General features: G+C 42.6%; 1 protein-coding gene across 1 annotated transcript in view; it reads right to left on the minus strand.

Annotated features, from left to right (window-relative positions):
* LOC121276052 (A disintegrin and metalloproteinase with thrombospondin motifs 16) overlaps positions 1-18,981 on the minus strand; it is a 332,665-nt gene that overhangs the window by 160,435 nt on the left and 153,249 nt on the right. Inside the window, exons 11-12 of the mRNA XM_041183997.1 lie at positions 17,506-17,654; positions 4,431-4,603 (exon numbers count right to left, since the gene is read on the minus strand). Of these exons, the coding sequence (XP_041039931.1) occupies positions 4,431-4,603; positions 17,506-17,654 (322 nt within the window). The remainder of the gene's footprint in view (positions 1-4,430; positions 4,604-17,505; positions 17,655-18,981) is intronic.

An 18,981-nucleotide genomic window follows, 5' to 3' on the forward strand; every position in this document is an offset into this window, starting at 1 on the left:
GAGGTCATGACCACCACGGACTCCTCCATTCAGAGTGCATGACGTTACAATGCTTCACGGAACTTGGCCAAATGGCCAGTTATCTGCTGCTGCAGGTCCAAATATTCAGTCCCAAAGAGAAATTCCTGAGGTTCTGCCTCACTGGCCCTCAAAGCATCCCTGTGACTGCCCTCCTCCCTTAGCAGGGGAACTATGTACAGACAACTCTGCTTCTGACAGCTCCTCCTGCACGCTGGTGATTTGCTCTTCACTTAGTGGTCCCCACTCTATTTCCATGCTTAAACCCACCAAAGTGTCTCTGGGATGGTGCCTGCTGCATCGGAAGGTGGTGACAGTGCACCCTCAGACTCATTTGCCTCATCCTCATGTCTGAGGTCAGACTCCTCTCCGGGAGGGTGGGAATGCAGCTCTAAGACCTGTGAGGAAAACACAAGACAGCTATGAAGTGAAGTCATGTCCAGCATCTCCATCCTTATTCACCTTCTTCCAAAGCCAGACTGAGACTGGGTTTACTGCCAATCAGTGCCTCCCAAGATGAACATCTTCAAAACATGGAGACAACCATCACCATTAGTGCCTGAGATATCATCCACATGACCCATCCCTCCAGCTGCCATCCACCCCACCATTCCCCAGCAACCCTCGCCACCACCGGCGCAGTTGCATGAGCGCTATAGGCACCTGGTGGCAAGCGGGGTGGGAACTCACCATTCTAATTGCAGGCCTGACCTCTTTCAGTTTTAGGGTCCTGCCCCTGATCTTCCCAGAATCACAGAATTGTTAACGCCGCAAAAGGAGGCCATTCGGCCCATTGCCCCTGCACTGGCTCTCTAAATTGGCATTATGTCTTAGTGCAATTCTCCTGCCTTTTCCCCATACCCTTTCATATTGTTTCTCCTCAAATAATCATCCAATGCCCTCTTGAATGCCTCGATTGAACCTGCCTCCACCACACTTCCCGGTAGCGCATTCCAGACCCGAACCACTCGCTGACTGAAAAAGGTGTTTTCTCACATCACATTTGCTTCATTTGCAATCATTTTAAATCTGTGTCCTCTTTCCCAATCCTTTTACGAGCGAGAACAGTTCCTCACTATCTACTCTATCCACCCCCCTCATGATTTTGAACATCAATATCAAGCCTCCTCTTAGCCTTCTTCTCTCCAAGGGGAACAGTTCCAACCTCTCCAATCTACCTTCACAACTGAAGTTTCTCATCCCTGGAACCATTCTCTTCTGCACTCTTTCCAATGCAATCATATCCTTCTCGTAATGTGGTGCCCAGAACTGTACATAATACTCTAGCTGCGGTCTGACTGATGTCTTATATAAGCTCAGTATAACCTCCTTTCTCTTGTGCTCTATGCCCCTATTGATACTAGATGCTTTATTAACTGCTCTCCACCTGCCCTGCCACCTTCAATGATCCATGCACATATACAACCTCTGTTCCTACCTCAACCCCTTTAAGAATTGTACTCCTTATTTTATATTGTCTTGGCCATCTCCCTGGTGTTGTGGGCCCTCTTCTCCTGAAAGGAGAGGGAAAGGGTGATGTGTAGGCTCAGCGAGGCATGCAACTTGGAGATGCCTCCAAGATGTCTCAAATATCATTTCCTCAATGTCCTCCGGTCACATGTATATTATTTGCTTCACCTTGACCATGGACACACACTTCTGCAGCACTGCTGACCATCATGCACCCTGTGTCAGCCATGCTGCATCTAGCAAGGCAGGCTGCACAGGAAATAGGAACATCGCAGTCACCTTACCAGGGCGAAGGAGGTCACTGAGGCACTTATGACACTAGATCCACTTCCCTGGTGGCAGCCCAAGGCACTGACCATCTCTATGATCTTCAGCCAGGCTGCCTTGGTGGTCCTGGGAGACGGTCTGAGCCTTATAGGGAACAGCACATCCCTCTGGGTCTCCACCTGGTGCAGCAGTATCTCCAGGCTGTGTTCAAAGAACCTGGGTGATGCTCGCTCCCTGGGCTCTTGGTTACTCTGTGCGTCGGCCATCCTGGAATAGGGAAGAGGAAGCTCATGAATCAGCATGTGTGGTAGTCATGTATTTCCTTTTCATGTACTTAATCCGATGTAATGATAGAGAAGGGAAGGTGATGTATGGCATGGGAGGAACAGGTTTGACTGGCACTGCTTGGTGGCCTAAGCATTGTGTTCCAAGTTGTAACTGCAGTGTGGGTCTGAGGGGTTCCAGGAGTATTCCTAGCTAGGTTTGCGATGCTTCTGGGTGTAAGCCTGGGAGTGCTGTGTGCTGCAACCCATTGAAGTGGGTGTTCTGGGTGCTGAAAGGTTCTGAGTTAGTGTACAGCAGATAAACTGTGCTGCTGTGGCGACTTGCAGAGCTGTGTGAACTTCTGCATGATGTTTTTTCAAAAGTCAGTAACTCTCAGGAGTGAGCATCAAAAGGCTGGTGTAGCAGGGTACTCAAAGAATGGATTGACAACATTGGTTTGGAACAGAGAAGACATCAGCTGCTGATAGATTCACTCAGGTTGTGCAGTCAATGGGCCAGCTCACACAGACAACATAAAACTCAACATTACTTACAGCGCAAGGGTCCCAGATCACATCCAGTGGTGCAGGAGGGCTCTCTCCAGGCAGATTTTTAATTTTGGTACCATTTATTGCCCTTACATTGGGCAGAGGAAGGGAAGAACCAGCATCTGCCCCCAACCCTGAACTCAATCGCAACCACAAACTGCATCTGGAATCTATCCCTTGTTCCAAAAGACAAAAATAAGGCCCAAAGTCAGCATTAAGCTGGCTTCACATTTCGGAAGCTGGGAAAGGGCCTGATTCACGTTTTGCAAACCTGACATGAAAATCCAGGTCAACATGTCTACATAAATGCACTGTAAATCTGTATTAGATCTTACCATGTTCCCTTCTAGTCTGACACCATGGAATAACTTATTATTTCTTGCTCTAGTACTCGTTGTCTCTCAATCCTTTCTGCACCTTGTTTCGCCTTTCTAATGCTAAACATCCTAGTTCCCATCCCACTGCCAAATTAGCTTAAACACCTGCTCATAGCACTGGCAAACCATCTTGTGAGGACATTGGTCCTGGCACTGTTGTGGTGTAACTATCTTGTCTGGACAGGGTGCAACTCCCCATAGGACTGGTCCTAATGTTTGCAGGGGTCTAAAGTCATCCCTCCTGTACCATCTCTTCAGCCACACAGTCATCTGCATTATCTGTTGATCCAAAGCTGAGCTTCAAACGCACAGCCCTAATTTGAATCTAACCAGACAGTAGTGAATAGGTCACACGCCCAATTTACGCCCTGTCTGCTTTATGGTGCAATGTAGTTTCTCAGCTACTCTACAAAATATGGTGACTAAAAATGTCTAAACTTACATTCTGGGTAGCAGCCTCCAATAGTTTATTTTAAGGTCTGCTGGTTTGGCTTTCATATGCCTAAAGAAACTGGCTGCATCATGCACATTGTCAAATTTTGCCTTTGCAAGGAGCCTAATACCCACTGGCATGCTCCCCAGGAAATTATAGAGGAGCCTTTTTCAATATGCCAACCGATGTATTTCCGGCATGAAGGAGCCATCTGCCAGCTGCCCGTCTTATTGGGCCTTTCAGCGCCTATTTTATGTCTATAAAATGGGGCAGACATTCCAGTTTTTAGGCCTTTATACTTACACCTAGGTAACATTACTGAACTCCACTCCACCTCACTCACATGCTACAGAATGTCTACCTTTTTGTAATGTCAAGACTTCTTTTCTTCAAAAAGCTCCTCAACAGTCTCCTAAGCACATCACTACACAAACTGCAACTTGTTCAAAATTCTGCCGCCTGCTTCCTTTTCCACATGTGTCCTGCTTGCCTATAACCAGGGTCCTTATCAACCTTCATTGGCTCCCCATCTCCCAAGGTTTCAAATTCAAAATGTTTGCCCTCATTTACAAATCAGACCATGGCCTTACAACAACTTAAGCGTGTAAATTTTTCAGACTTCCATTCCAGGCCATTTTTACAATCCTTCAACTCTGCCTGATTGCATTTCTCCCACCCTTGCCTAGTATCTCTTGCCTATCCAGTCCCACGTTCTGAGATCCCATTCTTAAACCTCTTTTTCATACCATTCTCCCCGACTTTGAAAACATCGCCCAGACATATTCTTTGAGAATGCTTTTTGTCTTTTGATTCTTCTACTAATATCTGTCTATTCTCTCACAGGTGAAACTGCTGTCGCATTTTATTATGTTAAAGATGTTTTACAGATGCAGATTGCTGTTATTGTTGTAAGCTTATAAAACATTACAACGCTCATTTTGAAATAAAAATTACTTTTGTATTCACAAAATATTAGCAGTTGACTGTACAGGACACATAATATTGTTCATAATTCGCAAATCAATATGTTGTAGCCTTTTAAAAAAAAATTACCTTCAACATGAATATATGGTTTCCAGTTGTAGTACCACCCTCGGAAAGGCTTGCTGTTGTACTCTGCACACTGCTGTGATCTAAAATCAATGCTATTTTTAGGGCATTTTTGATTATTGCAAAGCTTGTACATACGATGAGTGCCATCACAGAACTTTCCTCCATACTGTGGCCTATCGAAAAAAAAACAATACATTTTTCACCAATCTTATGAGTCACAAAGCATCAGAACTAACATTATTATCAAGAAATAGATGCTTAAAAGCCAACTGTTAACATCTTTATAAAATCCCCCAAATCTGTAGAAGTTATCCTAATAGTTTGGTCAGGCTATACCAACCAAGAATAATACTGTGTACTTTACAAAAACATCAAATTGTTTCTAACATTGGAATACAACGCCTTTCTTTTTATTATGCAATGATGAAGGAATCTTTTGTCCTTTTTATCCAATGTCTCCCCTTCTCTTTACCCTTTAAAAGAGAAAAGCATTTTCACTGTCCATGAATGACTGTTGGGCTAGGTTTTGGATCTATCTCCTCCACATAACTAGTGGCACCAACTCACCAAGGCTCCTTCGACACCAAATTCCAAACTCTCAACTTCGAACACCTCTCAGAACAAGGGCCGCAGGTGCATAGGAACACCAGCACTTGCAAGCTCTCCTCCAAGCCACACACCATCCTGACTGGAACTATATCATCGTTCCTTCATTGTTGCTGGGTCAAAATCCTGGAACTCTCTAACAGCACTGTGGGTGTATCTACACCACATGGACTGTAGAGGTTGTAAAAGGATATTTAAATCCAGAGTATTTTTAAAAAAAAGACAGTCACTGATTTATCAGATGTTGACACACTGCAATGCATCTGAATATATCTCATTTTTTTAAGGAACTGGAAATGGAATCCAGAATCAAAAGGAAACAAACTCACAGCCCTAACATTATGTTTTAATTATACTGTATTGTATTCCTGATCTGATATCTTAGTAACAGTGACTAAAACTGAACTTCAAGCAATCAAAAGGCTTCAGCATTTTATTTTACAACAGAAGTATCTCTCTACATAAACACAGAATGTGCTCCCGGCCCCCGTAATATTTGACAAAGCAGCACTGTTATTTCAATACATGCCCATTAGGGCCTGTAATAGCAATCAATTACACAGGTGTGGATAGGTGCATTCCTTCCCAGGCATTTATACAAGCCAGGAAAAACAATCCTGCACCAGTTTTTCCTTTTACTACCTGCTGTGTACTTATCTTGCAACTAGTCTTATTCAGCTTAGAATCCGTAACCTACCATGATCAATCAATTTCACAAACAATTGAAAAAGCACTTACATTCTTGTGATGTTACCTAGCTCCCTTTCCCCATGTATTTTAAGAATACTGTGTGATTTTAAAAACAGTCAAGTTGTTTTAAACACTAGATTACACAGCCTTTTTTTATATCATTCAATAATTAAGGAATCTAGTGTGCTTCTTTCTATCCAAAACAAAAACAGAATTACCTGGAAAAACTCAGCAGGTCTGGGAGCATCGGCAGAAAAGAAAAGAGTTGACGTTTCGAGTCCTCATGACCCTTCCACAGAACTGAGTGAATCCAAGGAAGGGGTGAAATATAAGCTGGTTTAAGGTGTGTGTGTGTGTGTGTGTGTGTGTGTGTGTGTGTGTGTGGGGGGGGGGGGGGGGGGGGGGGGGGGGGTTGGGTGGGGGGGAGAAGTGGAGGGGGGAGGGGGTTTGGGTGGGGGGAGAGAAGTGGAGGGGGGTGGTGTGGTTGTAGGGACAAGCAAACAGTGATAGAAGCAGATCATCAAAAGATGTCACAGATAACAGAACAAAAGAACACATAGGTGTTGAAGTTGGTGATATATATCTAAACAAACATGCTAATTAAGAATGGATGGTAGGGCGCTCTAGTGGGGGTGGGGGGAGCATAAAAGATTTAAAAATAATGGAAATAGGTCGGAAAAGAAAAATCTATATAATTTATTGGAAAAAACAAAAGGAAGGGAGAAGAAACAGAAATGGGGTGGGGATGGAAGAGGGAGTTCAGGATCTAAAGTTGTTGAATTCAGTATTCAGTCCAGAAGGCTGTAAAGTGCCTAGTCGGAAGATGAGGTGTTGTTCCTCCAGTTTGCGTTGGGCTTCACTGGAACAACGCAGCAAGACAAGGACAGACATGTGGGCAAGAGAGCAGGATGGAGTGTTAAAATGGCAAGTGACAGGGAGGTTTGGGTCATTCTTGCGGACAGACCGCAGGTGTTCTGCAAAGCGGTCGCCCAGTTTACATTTGGTCTCTCCAATGTAGAGGAGACCACATTGGGAGCAATGAATACAGTAGACTAAGTTGGGGGAAATGCAAGTGAAATGCTTGAAAGGAGTGTTTGGGCCCTTGGATGGTGAGGAGAGAGGAAGTGAAGGGGCAGGTGTTACATCTTTTGCGTGGGCATGGGGTGGTGTCATCGGTGGGGGTTGAGGAGTAGGGGGTGATGAAGGAGTGGACCAGGGTGTCCCGGAGGGAACGACCCCTACGGAATGCCGACAGGGGGGGGTGAAGGGAAGATGTGTTTGGTGGTGGCATCATGCTGGAGTTGGCGGACATGGCGGAGGATGATCCTTTGAATACGGAGGCTGGTGGGGTGATAAGTGAGGACAAGGGGGACCCTATCATGTTTCTGGGAGGGAGGAGAAGGTGTGGGGACGGATGCGCGGGAGATGGGCCGGACACGGTTGAGGGCCTGTCAACGACCGTGGGTGGAAAACCTCGGTTAAGGAAGAAGGAGGACATGTCAGAGGAACTGTTTTTGAAGGTAGCATCATCGGAACAGATGCAACAGAGGTGAAGGAACTGAGAGAATGGGATGGAGTCCTTACAGGAAGTGGGGTGTGAGGAGCGGTAGTCAAGGTAGCTGCGGGAGTCGGTAGGCTTGTAATGGATATTGGTGGACAGTCTATCACCAGAGATTGAGACAGAGAGGTCAAGGAAGGGAAGGTAAGTGTCAGAGATGGACCACTTGAAAATGATGGAGGGGTGGAGATTGGAAGCAAAATTGATAAATTTTTCCAAGTCCCAACGAGAGCATGAAGCAGCACTGAAGTAATCATCGATGTACCGGAGAAAGAATTGTGGAAGGGGGCCGGAGTAGGACTGGAACAAGGAATGTTCCACATACCCCATAAAGAGACAGGCATAGCTGGGGCCCATGTGGGTACCCATAGCCACACCTTTTATTTGGAGGAAGTGAGAGGAGTTGAACGAGAAATTGTTCAGTGTGAGAACAAGTTCAGCCAGACGGAGGAGAGTAGTGGTGGATGGGGATTGTTTGGGCCTCTGTTCGAGGAAGAAGCTATGGGCCCTCAGAACATCCTGGTTGAGGATGGAGGTGTAGAGGGATTGGACGTCCATGGTGAAGAGGAAGCGGTTGGGGCCAGGGAACTGGAAATTGATGATGTGACGTAAGATGTCAAAGGAATCACGGATGTAGGTGGGAAGGGACTGGACAAGGGGAGAGAGAAGGGAGTCAAGATAACGAGAAATGAGTTCTGTGGGGCAGGAGCAAGCTGACACGATCGGTCAACCGGGACAGTTCTGTTTGTGGATTTTGGGTAAGAGGTAGAAGCGGGCCGTCCGAGGTTGGGTGACTATCAGGTTGGAAGCTGTGGGAGGAAGATCCCCAGAGGAGATGAGGTCAGTGACAGTCCTGGAAACAATGGCTTGATGTTCAGTGGTGGGGTCATGGTCCAGGGAGAGGTAGGAGGAAGTGTCTGCGAGTTGACGCTCAGCCTCCGCGAGGTAGAGGTCAGTGCGTCAGACAACAACAGCACCACCCTTGTCAGCGGGTTTGATGACAATGTCAGGGTTGGACCTGAGAGAATAGAGTGCAGTAAGTTCAGAGAGAGAGAGATTAGAATGGGTGAGAGGAGCAGAAAAATCGAGACGACTAATATCGCGCCGACAGTTCTCAATGAAAAGATCAAGAGAAGGTAAGAATCCAGAGGGAGGGGTCCAGGTGGAGGGAGAATATTGGACGTGGGTGAAAGGATCCATTGAACGGGGAGAGGACTCCTGCCCAAAGAAGTGAGCCCGGAGACGAAGACGGTGGAAGAAGAGTTCAGCATCATGCCGAGCCCGAAATTCATTGAGGTGAGGGCGTAGGGGTATGAAACTAAGTCCTTTGCTGAGCACTGAATGTTCAGCAGCGGAGAGGGGAAGGTCAGGGGGTATAGTGAATACACGGCTGGGGCTGGGATTGGAGGATGGGGTGGGGACAGAGGGACAGGAAGGAGTGGAGGGTCCTAGATGGGTGTTGGTGTCGATGAGTTGTTGGAGCTTGCGTTCCTTAGCACTTGAGAGAAAGAGAAAAAGTTTCTCATTGAGGCGTCAGATGAGACGAAGAATAAAATGAAACTGGGGGCACGCTCAGCTTTGAAAAAGGGTGTGGCGGTGCTGCTGGGGGGAGAGGTCGAGTGTGTTCATATGGCGGCGCATGGCACTGAGTGTGGATCTCAGAATGTGACGGGAACAGCAGTCCAAGAAACGTTTTATGTCCCTGAGATACCTGTAATCCTGGGTGGGTTCGAAACATGAGGGGTGGAATTTCAGTTGAAATCCACGTGGGCTAAGTCGGAGACGGAGACAGTCACTGAGAAAGGAGATATGGCTGTGAAAGCGGGTTTTAGTAAACAGCTTGTCAAACACCAGGAGAGAAATGGAAAGCAATGAAGGTGAGCAGGGCAAAAGAGAGATACGGAAATCTTGTCACAGAGACGAACAGAACTTCTTTAAAGAAGGCATTTCTTGAAGAGCACTGGCAGTCAAATAAACAAAGTTATCTTTCTATCCAATGTCACCCTCCCCCTCCCTTTCCCCCTTAAAAGGGGAAAAAAAATCTTCATTGTGCATTAAAGGCTGTTGGGCTAGGTCTTGGTTCTATCCCCTCCATATAACTAGTGGCACCGACTTTAAGCTATCCTGTAGTCAACAGCGTATCTTAAAGTAAACTCACCAATCTCTGTGCAGCTGAACGCAACAAAGCCTCTCTCTTACACAGATCTCTCAGATCAGAGCAACAATTCCATCCTTTCACTTATTAAGTGCAGTGAATCAATTGGGTGCATCAGTGGGCTTCTCTCATGATACAAGGCCATGTCATAATTGTACAATGCAGAAGATAGCAATGGTCTCCAGGTTGACATAGACAAAAATGGGAAGACAAATGGCAGATGGAATTTAACGCAGTGTGAAGTGATTTATTTTGTTGGGATGAATGAGGAGAGATACAATTTTAAAGGAGGTACGCGGGGGGGGTGGTTGGTTTACATACACAAGTCTTTGAAGGTGGCATCATAAGCTCAGAAAGTTGTTAGTAAGTCAAATTGCATTCTTGGCTTTATAATGCAGTGGGTTTGGTCCAGGGGAGAAGATAAACTGCTAAAGGTTTCAAATCTGAACACAAGCTGCCATTTCCAGTTTCAACGGAGGTGGGGTGGAGCAGGGAGAGGTGAACAATCCACTTGTAGTCAGTCAGTGGACCCCTTTAAAGGCTGCATAGAACCATAGAAAAGTTACAGCACAGAAGGAGGCCATTCGGCCCATCTTGTCCATGCCAGCCCGAGTACACCCAGGTGCCCTTTCTAATCCTACCTTCCTGCACCTGGCCCAAAGCCCTGCAGCTTACAGTACTTAAGGTGCAGATTCAGGTACTTTTTAAAAGAGTTTAGAGTTTCTGCCTTTACCACCAACTTGGGCAGCGAATTCCAGACACCCACGAGCCTCTGCGTAAAAAAGTTCTTCCTCATGTCCCCCCAATGCCTTCTGCCACTTATCTTGAACCTATGTCCCCTGATTCTAGAATTCTCCACCAGGGGAAACAATTTTATCCTGTCCACTCTATCTATTCCCCTCTTCAAGTCACCTCTCAGCCTTCTTTGTTTTAAGGAAAATAACCCCTAACCTATCCAATCTCTCCTCGTAGCTACACTTTTCTAACCCTGGCAACATTCTTGTAAACCTTCTCTGCACTCTCCCCAGAGCTATTACATCTTTCCTGTAATGTGGTGACCAGAACTGCACACAATACTCCAGTTGTGGCCTCAAATTGTTTTATGCAATTCCAACATTATATCCTTACTTTTATATTCTGTACTTCTGCCAATGAAGGAGAGCATTCCATATGCCTTCTTTACAACCTTGTCTACTTGAACTGCTGCCTTCAGGGACCAGTGTACTTGTACGCCAAGATCTCTCACTTCACCTACCTCTCTTAGTATATTCCCATTTATTGTGTAATCCCTGTAACTGTTTGACCTCCCTAAATGGATGACCTCACACTTCTCTATGTTAAAATCTATCTGCCACTTTACCGCCCACTCCACCAACACATCTATATCGTTTTGGAGATTATGGCTATCCTCTACACTATCTATTAGTTGGCCAATCTTTGTGTCATCTGCAAATTTCCCAATCGTGCCCCCCCCCCACCACGTTCACGTCCAAATCTTTAATATATAACACAAACAGCAAGGGCCCCAACACTGAACCCTGTGGAACACCACAGGAGACAACTTTCCATTCGCAAGGGCATCCATCGAACATTACCCTTTGTTTCCTATTACAAAGCCAACTTTTTATCCAGTTTGCCACATTACCCTGAATCCCATAGGCAAATCTCCATTTTAACAAGGTTTCTATTTTTAAGCTCATGTTGAGGGAGCTTCTCAGACCCTGGGAAAACCAACAGGTTAACAGGAGGCATGAAGAAGGACTGGATCCATTAGGAAAATGCCTTGTTAGTTGTAGGAAGAGCATGGATGTTTCTTCTAGGCTCAACAAAAAAACCTTGTAAAGCCAGCAAACACCCCGCTGCATAATCTGTCCGACCCCCACTGCCCCCCTTCACCTCCATGATCTCCTGACTACACTTGATCACTGATCCCTCCCCTCCAATGTCATCTCTGCTTCTCCCTGTTCCCCCACTGTCAACTTCAGGGCCTCTCTGCTCCCCATGCTATTATTAGGGCTGGTAATTTGTATCATATGGACTCTATTCATGATCTGATTTAGGTTCTGACGTGAAAAGGCTACGGGCCAAGTGCTGGTAAATGGGATTAGATAGGTATATCAGGTGTTTCTCACGTGTTGGTGCAGACACGATGGGCCAAAGAGCCTCCTATGCACTGTGTGATTGTGTGAAATTCAATCCTCGAGGCCCGTGAAAGAGACAATGAAGCTGTGGAGTTTCAGGTCTTATTTGGCAGTGGTGAGATTAATTTGCATTTACAGTGCAAATTTTGCAGTTAAATGACATGTTATTAAACTTTAGCGGAAAGATCGCACCAGCAGAGTGGCATAAATGATCCACCCAATTCAGCAATGAATTGATCCTAGAGATTTTTAAATTTTTATTTTGATCTGTCTAGCAATATTTTTGTATCAATTTTGATATTCACACCCAATAGTATTGAACACAGCAATTATTAAGATGTGAAGCTGTTTAGAACCTCAGAAATGCAATTTAGAATAAGATTTCATTTTGGGATAGATGAGTCTGAATGTTTGTCCTTATTGCACACCTATTATTGCATTTATTCATTATTAAATTCTCAAAGACCAATTCAACAATTACCAAAAAAAACTGGGTTCCCATATCCTCTTCTTCGGCTTGTTCTTTTAAATTTTTTTCCTACTTTTCATTTTGTCTCTTTTCTCTTTTTTTGTTCATTCTTTTTCTTTCCATCCCTCTCTATTTCTCTTTATGTATCTAATTTGACACTAATTTATCCAATTTCATTCTTCATTCACTTTTCTTTTTCTATTGTTAAATTTCACTTGTAAAGGTGATAGTCCATTGGGCAAGGCATTCATGGGTTCCCAGATACGGCAATGACATAGCTGTACCATTATCACTTGACAATTCCAGCAATTTGTGAAGCAAATAGAGTGTTATCTGAATGGTGAGGATAAAAATGCAATTACTGTCCTTCGCTATGAGATGCAACCATTCCATCAATATTTAGTCAATATAATTTCTGAAATTCTACCAAATGATTTAGAGGAGAGATCACTGTGACTTGCAGGACTCAATCTGAACTACAAAATTAAAAATGTGTCAGCAGATCTGCTGATTAGCACCAAATTATTTATGCAAACTACCTTAATTTCAACACTATTGTAAAATATATTAATAAATGTAGAATCAGAGTTTCCACCACCAAATTTCTTGCACTGTGCTGGTGAATAGTCTAGGTGAGAATCATAACTTTGAGATTTTTATAAACTGATTAGATTTCTGTGGGAGAGTGGCAAAGATTCAGGAAAAGAGTGGCCATAGTTTATAATAGTGATGGTGGGCTTCCAGACAGAATCAACTTCATACTGATTTGAGGGATCATGTTATGAGATATTACAATTAAAATACTTGTAGCTTCAAGATTGTTTCCAACTATTTCTTAACATTTAAGATTCCTTGACTTGAGTTGTTCAGGGAAGAAGTTTCAGGTTAAAGATATTGTGAGAATAATACCAAACCAATACAAGAACTATTATTTGGTCAGCAGTGGAAATGATTAACTCATAGGTGTGTGTCTGAACAGAATATCAGTTCCTCTCTGATTACAACTTAAATGAAAAAAGAAGTCCAGGGGAAATAGCTTCTATTCAAAGTAATCTCCATGCCTCCATCTGGAAAAATTATAAGAATACATACACATCTATTCTATGTTGAAATAATGCTGCACTTATCATTCTGCTGAGACCCAAGATTTCAAATATCCACTGATTTCAATAGGAATCATTACTTTTGGACAGCTTATCAGAAGTTGCCTGGCCCTGAAACATCACATTACTGCCTGGCTACAATTGCACATTTGGACTGCAGATATATTTCTGGCACTGCGCAGCTCCAGATTGGTTCAATATGCCAGCCCTTATTGAAATAAACAAAGCTGCTTGAGGACATAAATACTCCCTCCATAATTGCCATCATTAGTGGAAAGCAGATACAAAACTACACGCCTACATGAGAAAAAACACAGAGCTTACTGGTACAAGCAAAACTGAGAAATATTCTTGCTATTCTGCCCAACTCTAAATAAGTCAAAACTTACTTTGATTTCAATTTCCCCTTTAAAACATCTCAACCTTTCCTATGGAAGATATGTTTGACCTGGTTACACTTGGATGATTTTCATTTTACAATGAATAACAACTGGTCAGTCAAAGTTAACATTTTAATAGTTTTCCACATACTAAGGATACAGCAAACCTAATCACTGTCATCCATCAAACACTTAATGTCAAACATGTTTTGGAGCCTGTTAAAGGTCAATAACATTATTTAAATGCCTCAAGAGACCTTGGAAAGTTGTAGAGTTGGAAGGCATTACAGATAAAAAGGGGCAAGGCCATAGAGTGATTTGAAAATAAGGTTGAGAAGTTTAAACAGGTAAGCATTAGTTCAGCTGAAGTAAGCTGAATGATGGAGCAGCTAGAACTGTTGGCAGAATGTTAATTGGCACAATGTCAAGGTCGGTAGGAGAAAGCGATTAAACAGTCTGCCATGCTACATTCAACTGCAATTTAATCAGTGGAGCTGTGCTGGGATTGAGCATCTTAAAAAGTTGAAAAATTTGAAGTACTCCTCAGCTGTGTAGTTCCTTCTGCCCCATGGTGAATGGACTATCTCACACTATAGATATTTAAATTAATCATTAAAAACTCAAAAGAGGCCTGATATTGGTGACATACATGAAGCAAAAACTTTTATTTCTAATGCCATGGAACTAGAAATTGGCCATTGACTATGGATCTATAACCGAGCAATGTTTCAATATTTAACATGGCCATGGCTGTGAATCAGGGTGTACAAGTTCACTGCTCTGAATTTCCTACAGTCTCCAGCTCCCTGGAGCTGGATTAACATTCTTGAATTGTCACATCTCTTTTTAATTAGCTCCTACGGCACTTGAGAGGTATTAAATGGTTATTATTGCAGGAGTATAGTGAGTGACTGAGTATCTTCCAATGAGGCTAACAGAATTCTGTAGATCTAACTCACCAAGTAAAAAACTGAAGTAATTAGCATTTGTGTTTGTTGCTGAAAAGAAATAAAAAGATGTTCAGAGTGACATTTTAAGTTTTGAAGCGTGGTAAAGTCCAAATTAAGAGATTTTACAGGGTTCCTCTGTCAGCCAGAAAGTTATATGTGAAATGTACAATGTCAGGTCTTATGCGAGGGCTCCATTAAATGAAAAATATGCGCGTAGAATCAGGTTAATTGGAAGAAATTTGTGGCTGAACCTACTGTTCTATTGCTAATTGTGATTCTTGTATCTTAATCCTCACTGTTAAAAGGACTTCTGTTGTCAGAAAGGAAACGCTTCAAAATAATTTTGCAAGGCCCCAGCACACAATGTAATGTTTTCTGTTAATTCTTTGCTAACTCAATGAAATTCCATCACCTCCTTTACTAAATTATATAGAATTTCTGGATTCATGAACTAGGATCTGTCAAATTCCCTCAACCACTTGCATTTATCTCGTGATTTGCTTGTGAATGATACACTGATTGTTGATCAAATGTCATTGATCATATTGTTCTGTCAAAAGCTCGAGGATTAAACACCTTACACTGGGTTTTCTTTTATAATCTCCCCCAGGTCAAAATACTGCAGCTCCTTCAGAAATTCAACCTTCTCAAAAACAGAAAATGCTGAACAAAAATGCATAATTTACACTCAAGTTAAAGAGAAGCTAGATAAGTATGAGAGAGAGAGGATATGCTGACAGGGTTAGATGAATTAAGATGGGAGAAGACTCACATGGAGCATAAATGATGGCACAGGCCAGCTGGGCCAAAAGGCCTGTTTCAATGCTGTAAATTTTATGTAATTCAATGTAAAATATTTTCCCCAAGGCTTCAAACATTGAATTGTCACTACTCAAGAGTAAAATTATAAACCCTGTCTATTGGAATATCACTTTGTGTCATGACTGCATTGCCGAGTCCAGGGTATTACACGTGTAAGATTTTTCTTAACTAACAGTGGGTTCCCTAACACCATGTGCATCTGCCTTTGTGTTATATTGAAAGCAATCTTTAGATTCTCACTCCTATTTGAAACAGATGAATCAGGTACAGTTATGTCACATGCCACTTCTCAATCATGATCATAATGACTCTGCAAGTTTCAGTGAATATCCAGCACATACTGAGATCCTGACAAGAGTAGTTTAACATAAAGTAAGGTTTGACCAATTTCTCGTGGTACAAGTGTGATTCAGGTGCTGAGTTTATAGACAAGATACAATTCAAGCATTGTACTCATCTAAAGAAGAGCGAATAAAAACAGGAATGTTGAAGATCCCAATAGCATTCTCTGTTCTCCCATCTAAAAAATGGGATGCTCCTCTAGTTGTTCAAAGTAAAGCTTGCTGTCATCAGACAAATCAACAGTGCCTTCACCTAGGCAGCTCTTTTGGGCAATGCCACAATGCTGTTGGCTTTCTTTTATCAAAAGCAAGATAAAAGCCTGTAATGGAGGAGACCTATGGTAGCCACCTTAAAAAAAACTAGCTATATGCTGTCAAATATTTTGTGTGGCAGAAGAAAAGATGCCAAATAATTCCTTCAGAAGTTTGAAGTGGAGTTTTTTAAATCTGTATCAAACTTTGTATTTGCTAGCCAGATATTAGTGGGAAGGTTTGGCAGGCACATTTGATTCCTCTGGAGTGTTAGTGTCAATTGGAATTACATGTGGTGTAGGACTTGAGACAGCTGTGTTAAGAAGTGTACATGACTGCAGTTAAGGCAGGGTAAACATTGCCTGAAGGTCACTTCAGAAGCTGTGTCACTCAGCTTCACACCCATCTAGACAATGCTGAAGCTCAGCAGATTTCTGCCTAAAGTTGGAAAGGCTGTACGAGTTTTCGAGGATCTTAACACGTTATCTCATGCCACATGTGTCAGCTGTGAATGCTGCCTGACCAGCGTATCTTTCCAGGATTGGTCCGAAATGCGTTTCCTGCTTAAACTTGCTTACTTAAACCTGAACCTAGAGACATGCGTTTCTTAAAAGTCTGGTTGTGAAGGCAAATTGATCAAGGCAAATTGAAACCTTAGAACTAATTCTCAACTTTCTAGGCAAGTAAAGCATTAAACTTTGAGATACTGGATCACTGGAATGTGATTGTAAAAACAAAACTAAAAAAGGCAGACTCAGCTTGAACAACATGTCAGTGGGCCTGCAGTGGTTTTAATTAATATTATTGCTATAATTTATAAAGTGAATGAAATTTCCTTATTATCTACTTACAATTATTTTTCCAACAAAATTCCAGAATTACCTACATTTATTAGTGCAATAATTTTTTTGAGTGTTACTGGACACTGCACTGAAGCTAGATTGCTCTAGGTAAACAGCAAAACCGCTGAACTTCATAACATTCCACGGACTGGTTTAAATTATGTTTCAGATTTTAACTGATGAGTTCAGATTAAGTTTATAAAAGTTTATAGAATTTCACTCGTCTTAAACATCTGGATTCCTCAGGTTGAAGCATTTTTGATCACACCCAGACATAGAGTCCATATTCATTAAAAATCACTTAATTTCCTAAAATGGCTGGAAAAGATTTTCAATTGCAATTTTTAAGAAACTAGGGTAACTATATGTCTGGTATTAGGGCAACTACACTTCTGATACCTCTTTTGATTGCCAAGATATTTTACATGCATGCTGAACTCTTGGTCTCGCTAAAGTCTAAGACCTATATTACCTTGTTAAGTAAAACATCAAAGACCTGAAAATATTTCTCATTAGTGAATGACTGTGGGCACCTGGAAGCTACAAATGTTTCACTTGTCAGATTTCACTAGCCTTTGCAATGTTGTACTAATGGGTTCTCCCAACCTCCTGCCATAACCTCACTTTCAACCACTTGTGCTGGTTCTCCAGAGGCTCCTGCTTAACTTGCAGCAAAAACTTGGAGAACTCACTTGGGATTTCCAAGCCACTACATTCTCAAGATGCTATGGAAAAAAAACATCGACAATACAGAGTACTGCTTTACCTCGGATTTGTACACTGACGTTCTCGGTTGGTTACTCCTCCTCCACAGGTCCTCGAACAAGGTGACCACATTGACCAATTTGACCAACGGCCATTTATAGGTTTTGGTCCTGAATCCCCATGTTTTACACATTGTCCACGACGACACCACTGTATCACAAAAAAGGTAGAATTGAAAACTGGGTAAATAATTACATCATCAGCATATTATTGATTTTTTTCTGTTTTGCCAATTAATGAATTACCTATAAGATAACGCTAATATTCAACTTGACAAACAAAATTAGTTGCAAATAGTTTCCAGGATTAGGTTCTTGTCTAACTGTAATTTAATATACTATCAAACCTCCTGCAACTTTCCTCACGCAAGTCAAAAGATTCCTTAGAAATTGGATCTTGTGTTCATTTTACAGGTGTAAAATGGGTCCAATATACTGGCTGAAAATGCTTTGGCTGCTGTAATGGTTAGGGCTGCTCTGTCTGTTTCCAGGGCCCATGCCTAAAGCAGGCTTTAGGCTCCCCATTTGCATATACAAAGACTTGATGCTGCTCAAAGGCTTGCCCCTTGCAAACCTGATTGCACATCACCACAGCAAGCGTATGCATGCAGTGATAATTTTTGTCAGGCTTTTGGCAGCTAAGCCAGCAATTCTTAAAGGTTGGAAAGATTGGTTTGATAAGGTTGAAAAAAATCTACGTTGTTGTGGAGCCAGGAGGAGCAGAAACAATCCCCCCCCTCCACTGCCTCCTGATTTTGTCCTCCTCCCCCTGACTTTCAAGGACATTGACTGACATCGGATCATGTTGATTTCAATGCTTCCGCGGAACCAATGAGCTGGCTCTGAGACAGTGACTGGCACTTCGAGCCAGTAATAAGAAATGAGGTCAGTGGAACAATTTGCTGTGGTCCTGCCATCAGCCTCATTAGTAGCATGCAGCGTCTGCTACATTAGGATCATGCTCCAATTTGGGCACAATCCAAATTCTAGGCCAAGCTTTCTGTGTATTAACAGTATTTCAGTGAGTTATGCACCTCACCCCCCTCATCTGTTCCCCTATCATTTTCTCTCACCTTTTTTACCATTTCTCACCTTTGGCATATTTCTACCTCTATGTGTCATGATGATGTGACTTGCGCATGAATGATATTAATCTTTAATATCATTAGCTGATTAAACAAATATTGAACTGCTTAAAAGGGACTTTTAAAATGCAAGCGACGACACTGACTTAAGATGGTTGCCACAAGTCACCTGACCTCTTGTGTTACAAGTGACCCAGTTTCTGGAAGGTTTCAATGTGGATTCCAATTAAGATATGCTACAAGATCTTTCTATGGAATTTCACACCTGCTGATGTCAAGAATTGTTTCAAAATTTTTACTGAAACTGTACTGGCCCCACATATGCATTTCCATAAAACTACCTTTCTGGAGGCAGGAAGTCTACCGGAACAACAGCTATTTGGAAGGTGGCTT

This window comes from Carcharodon carcharias, chromosome 3, assembly GCF_017639515.1.
Source record: "Carcharodon carcharias isolate sCarCar2 chromosome 3, sCarCar2.pri, whole genome shotgun sequence".
Classification (NCBI taxonomy): Eukaryota; Metazoa; Chordata; class Chondrichthyes; order Lamniformes; family Lamnidae; genus Carcharodon; species Carcharodon carcharias.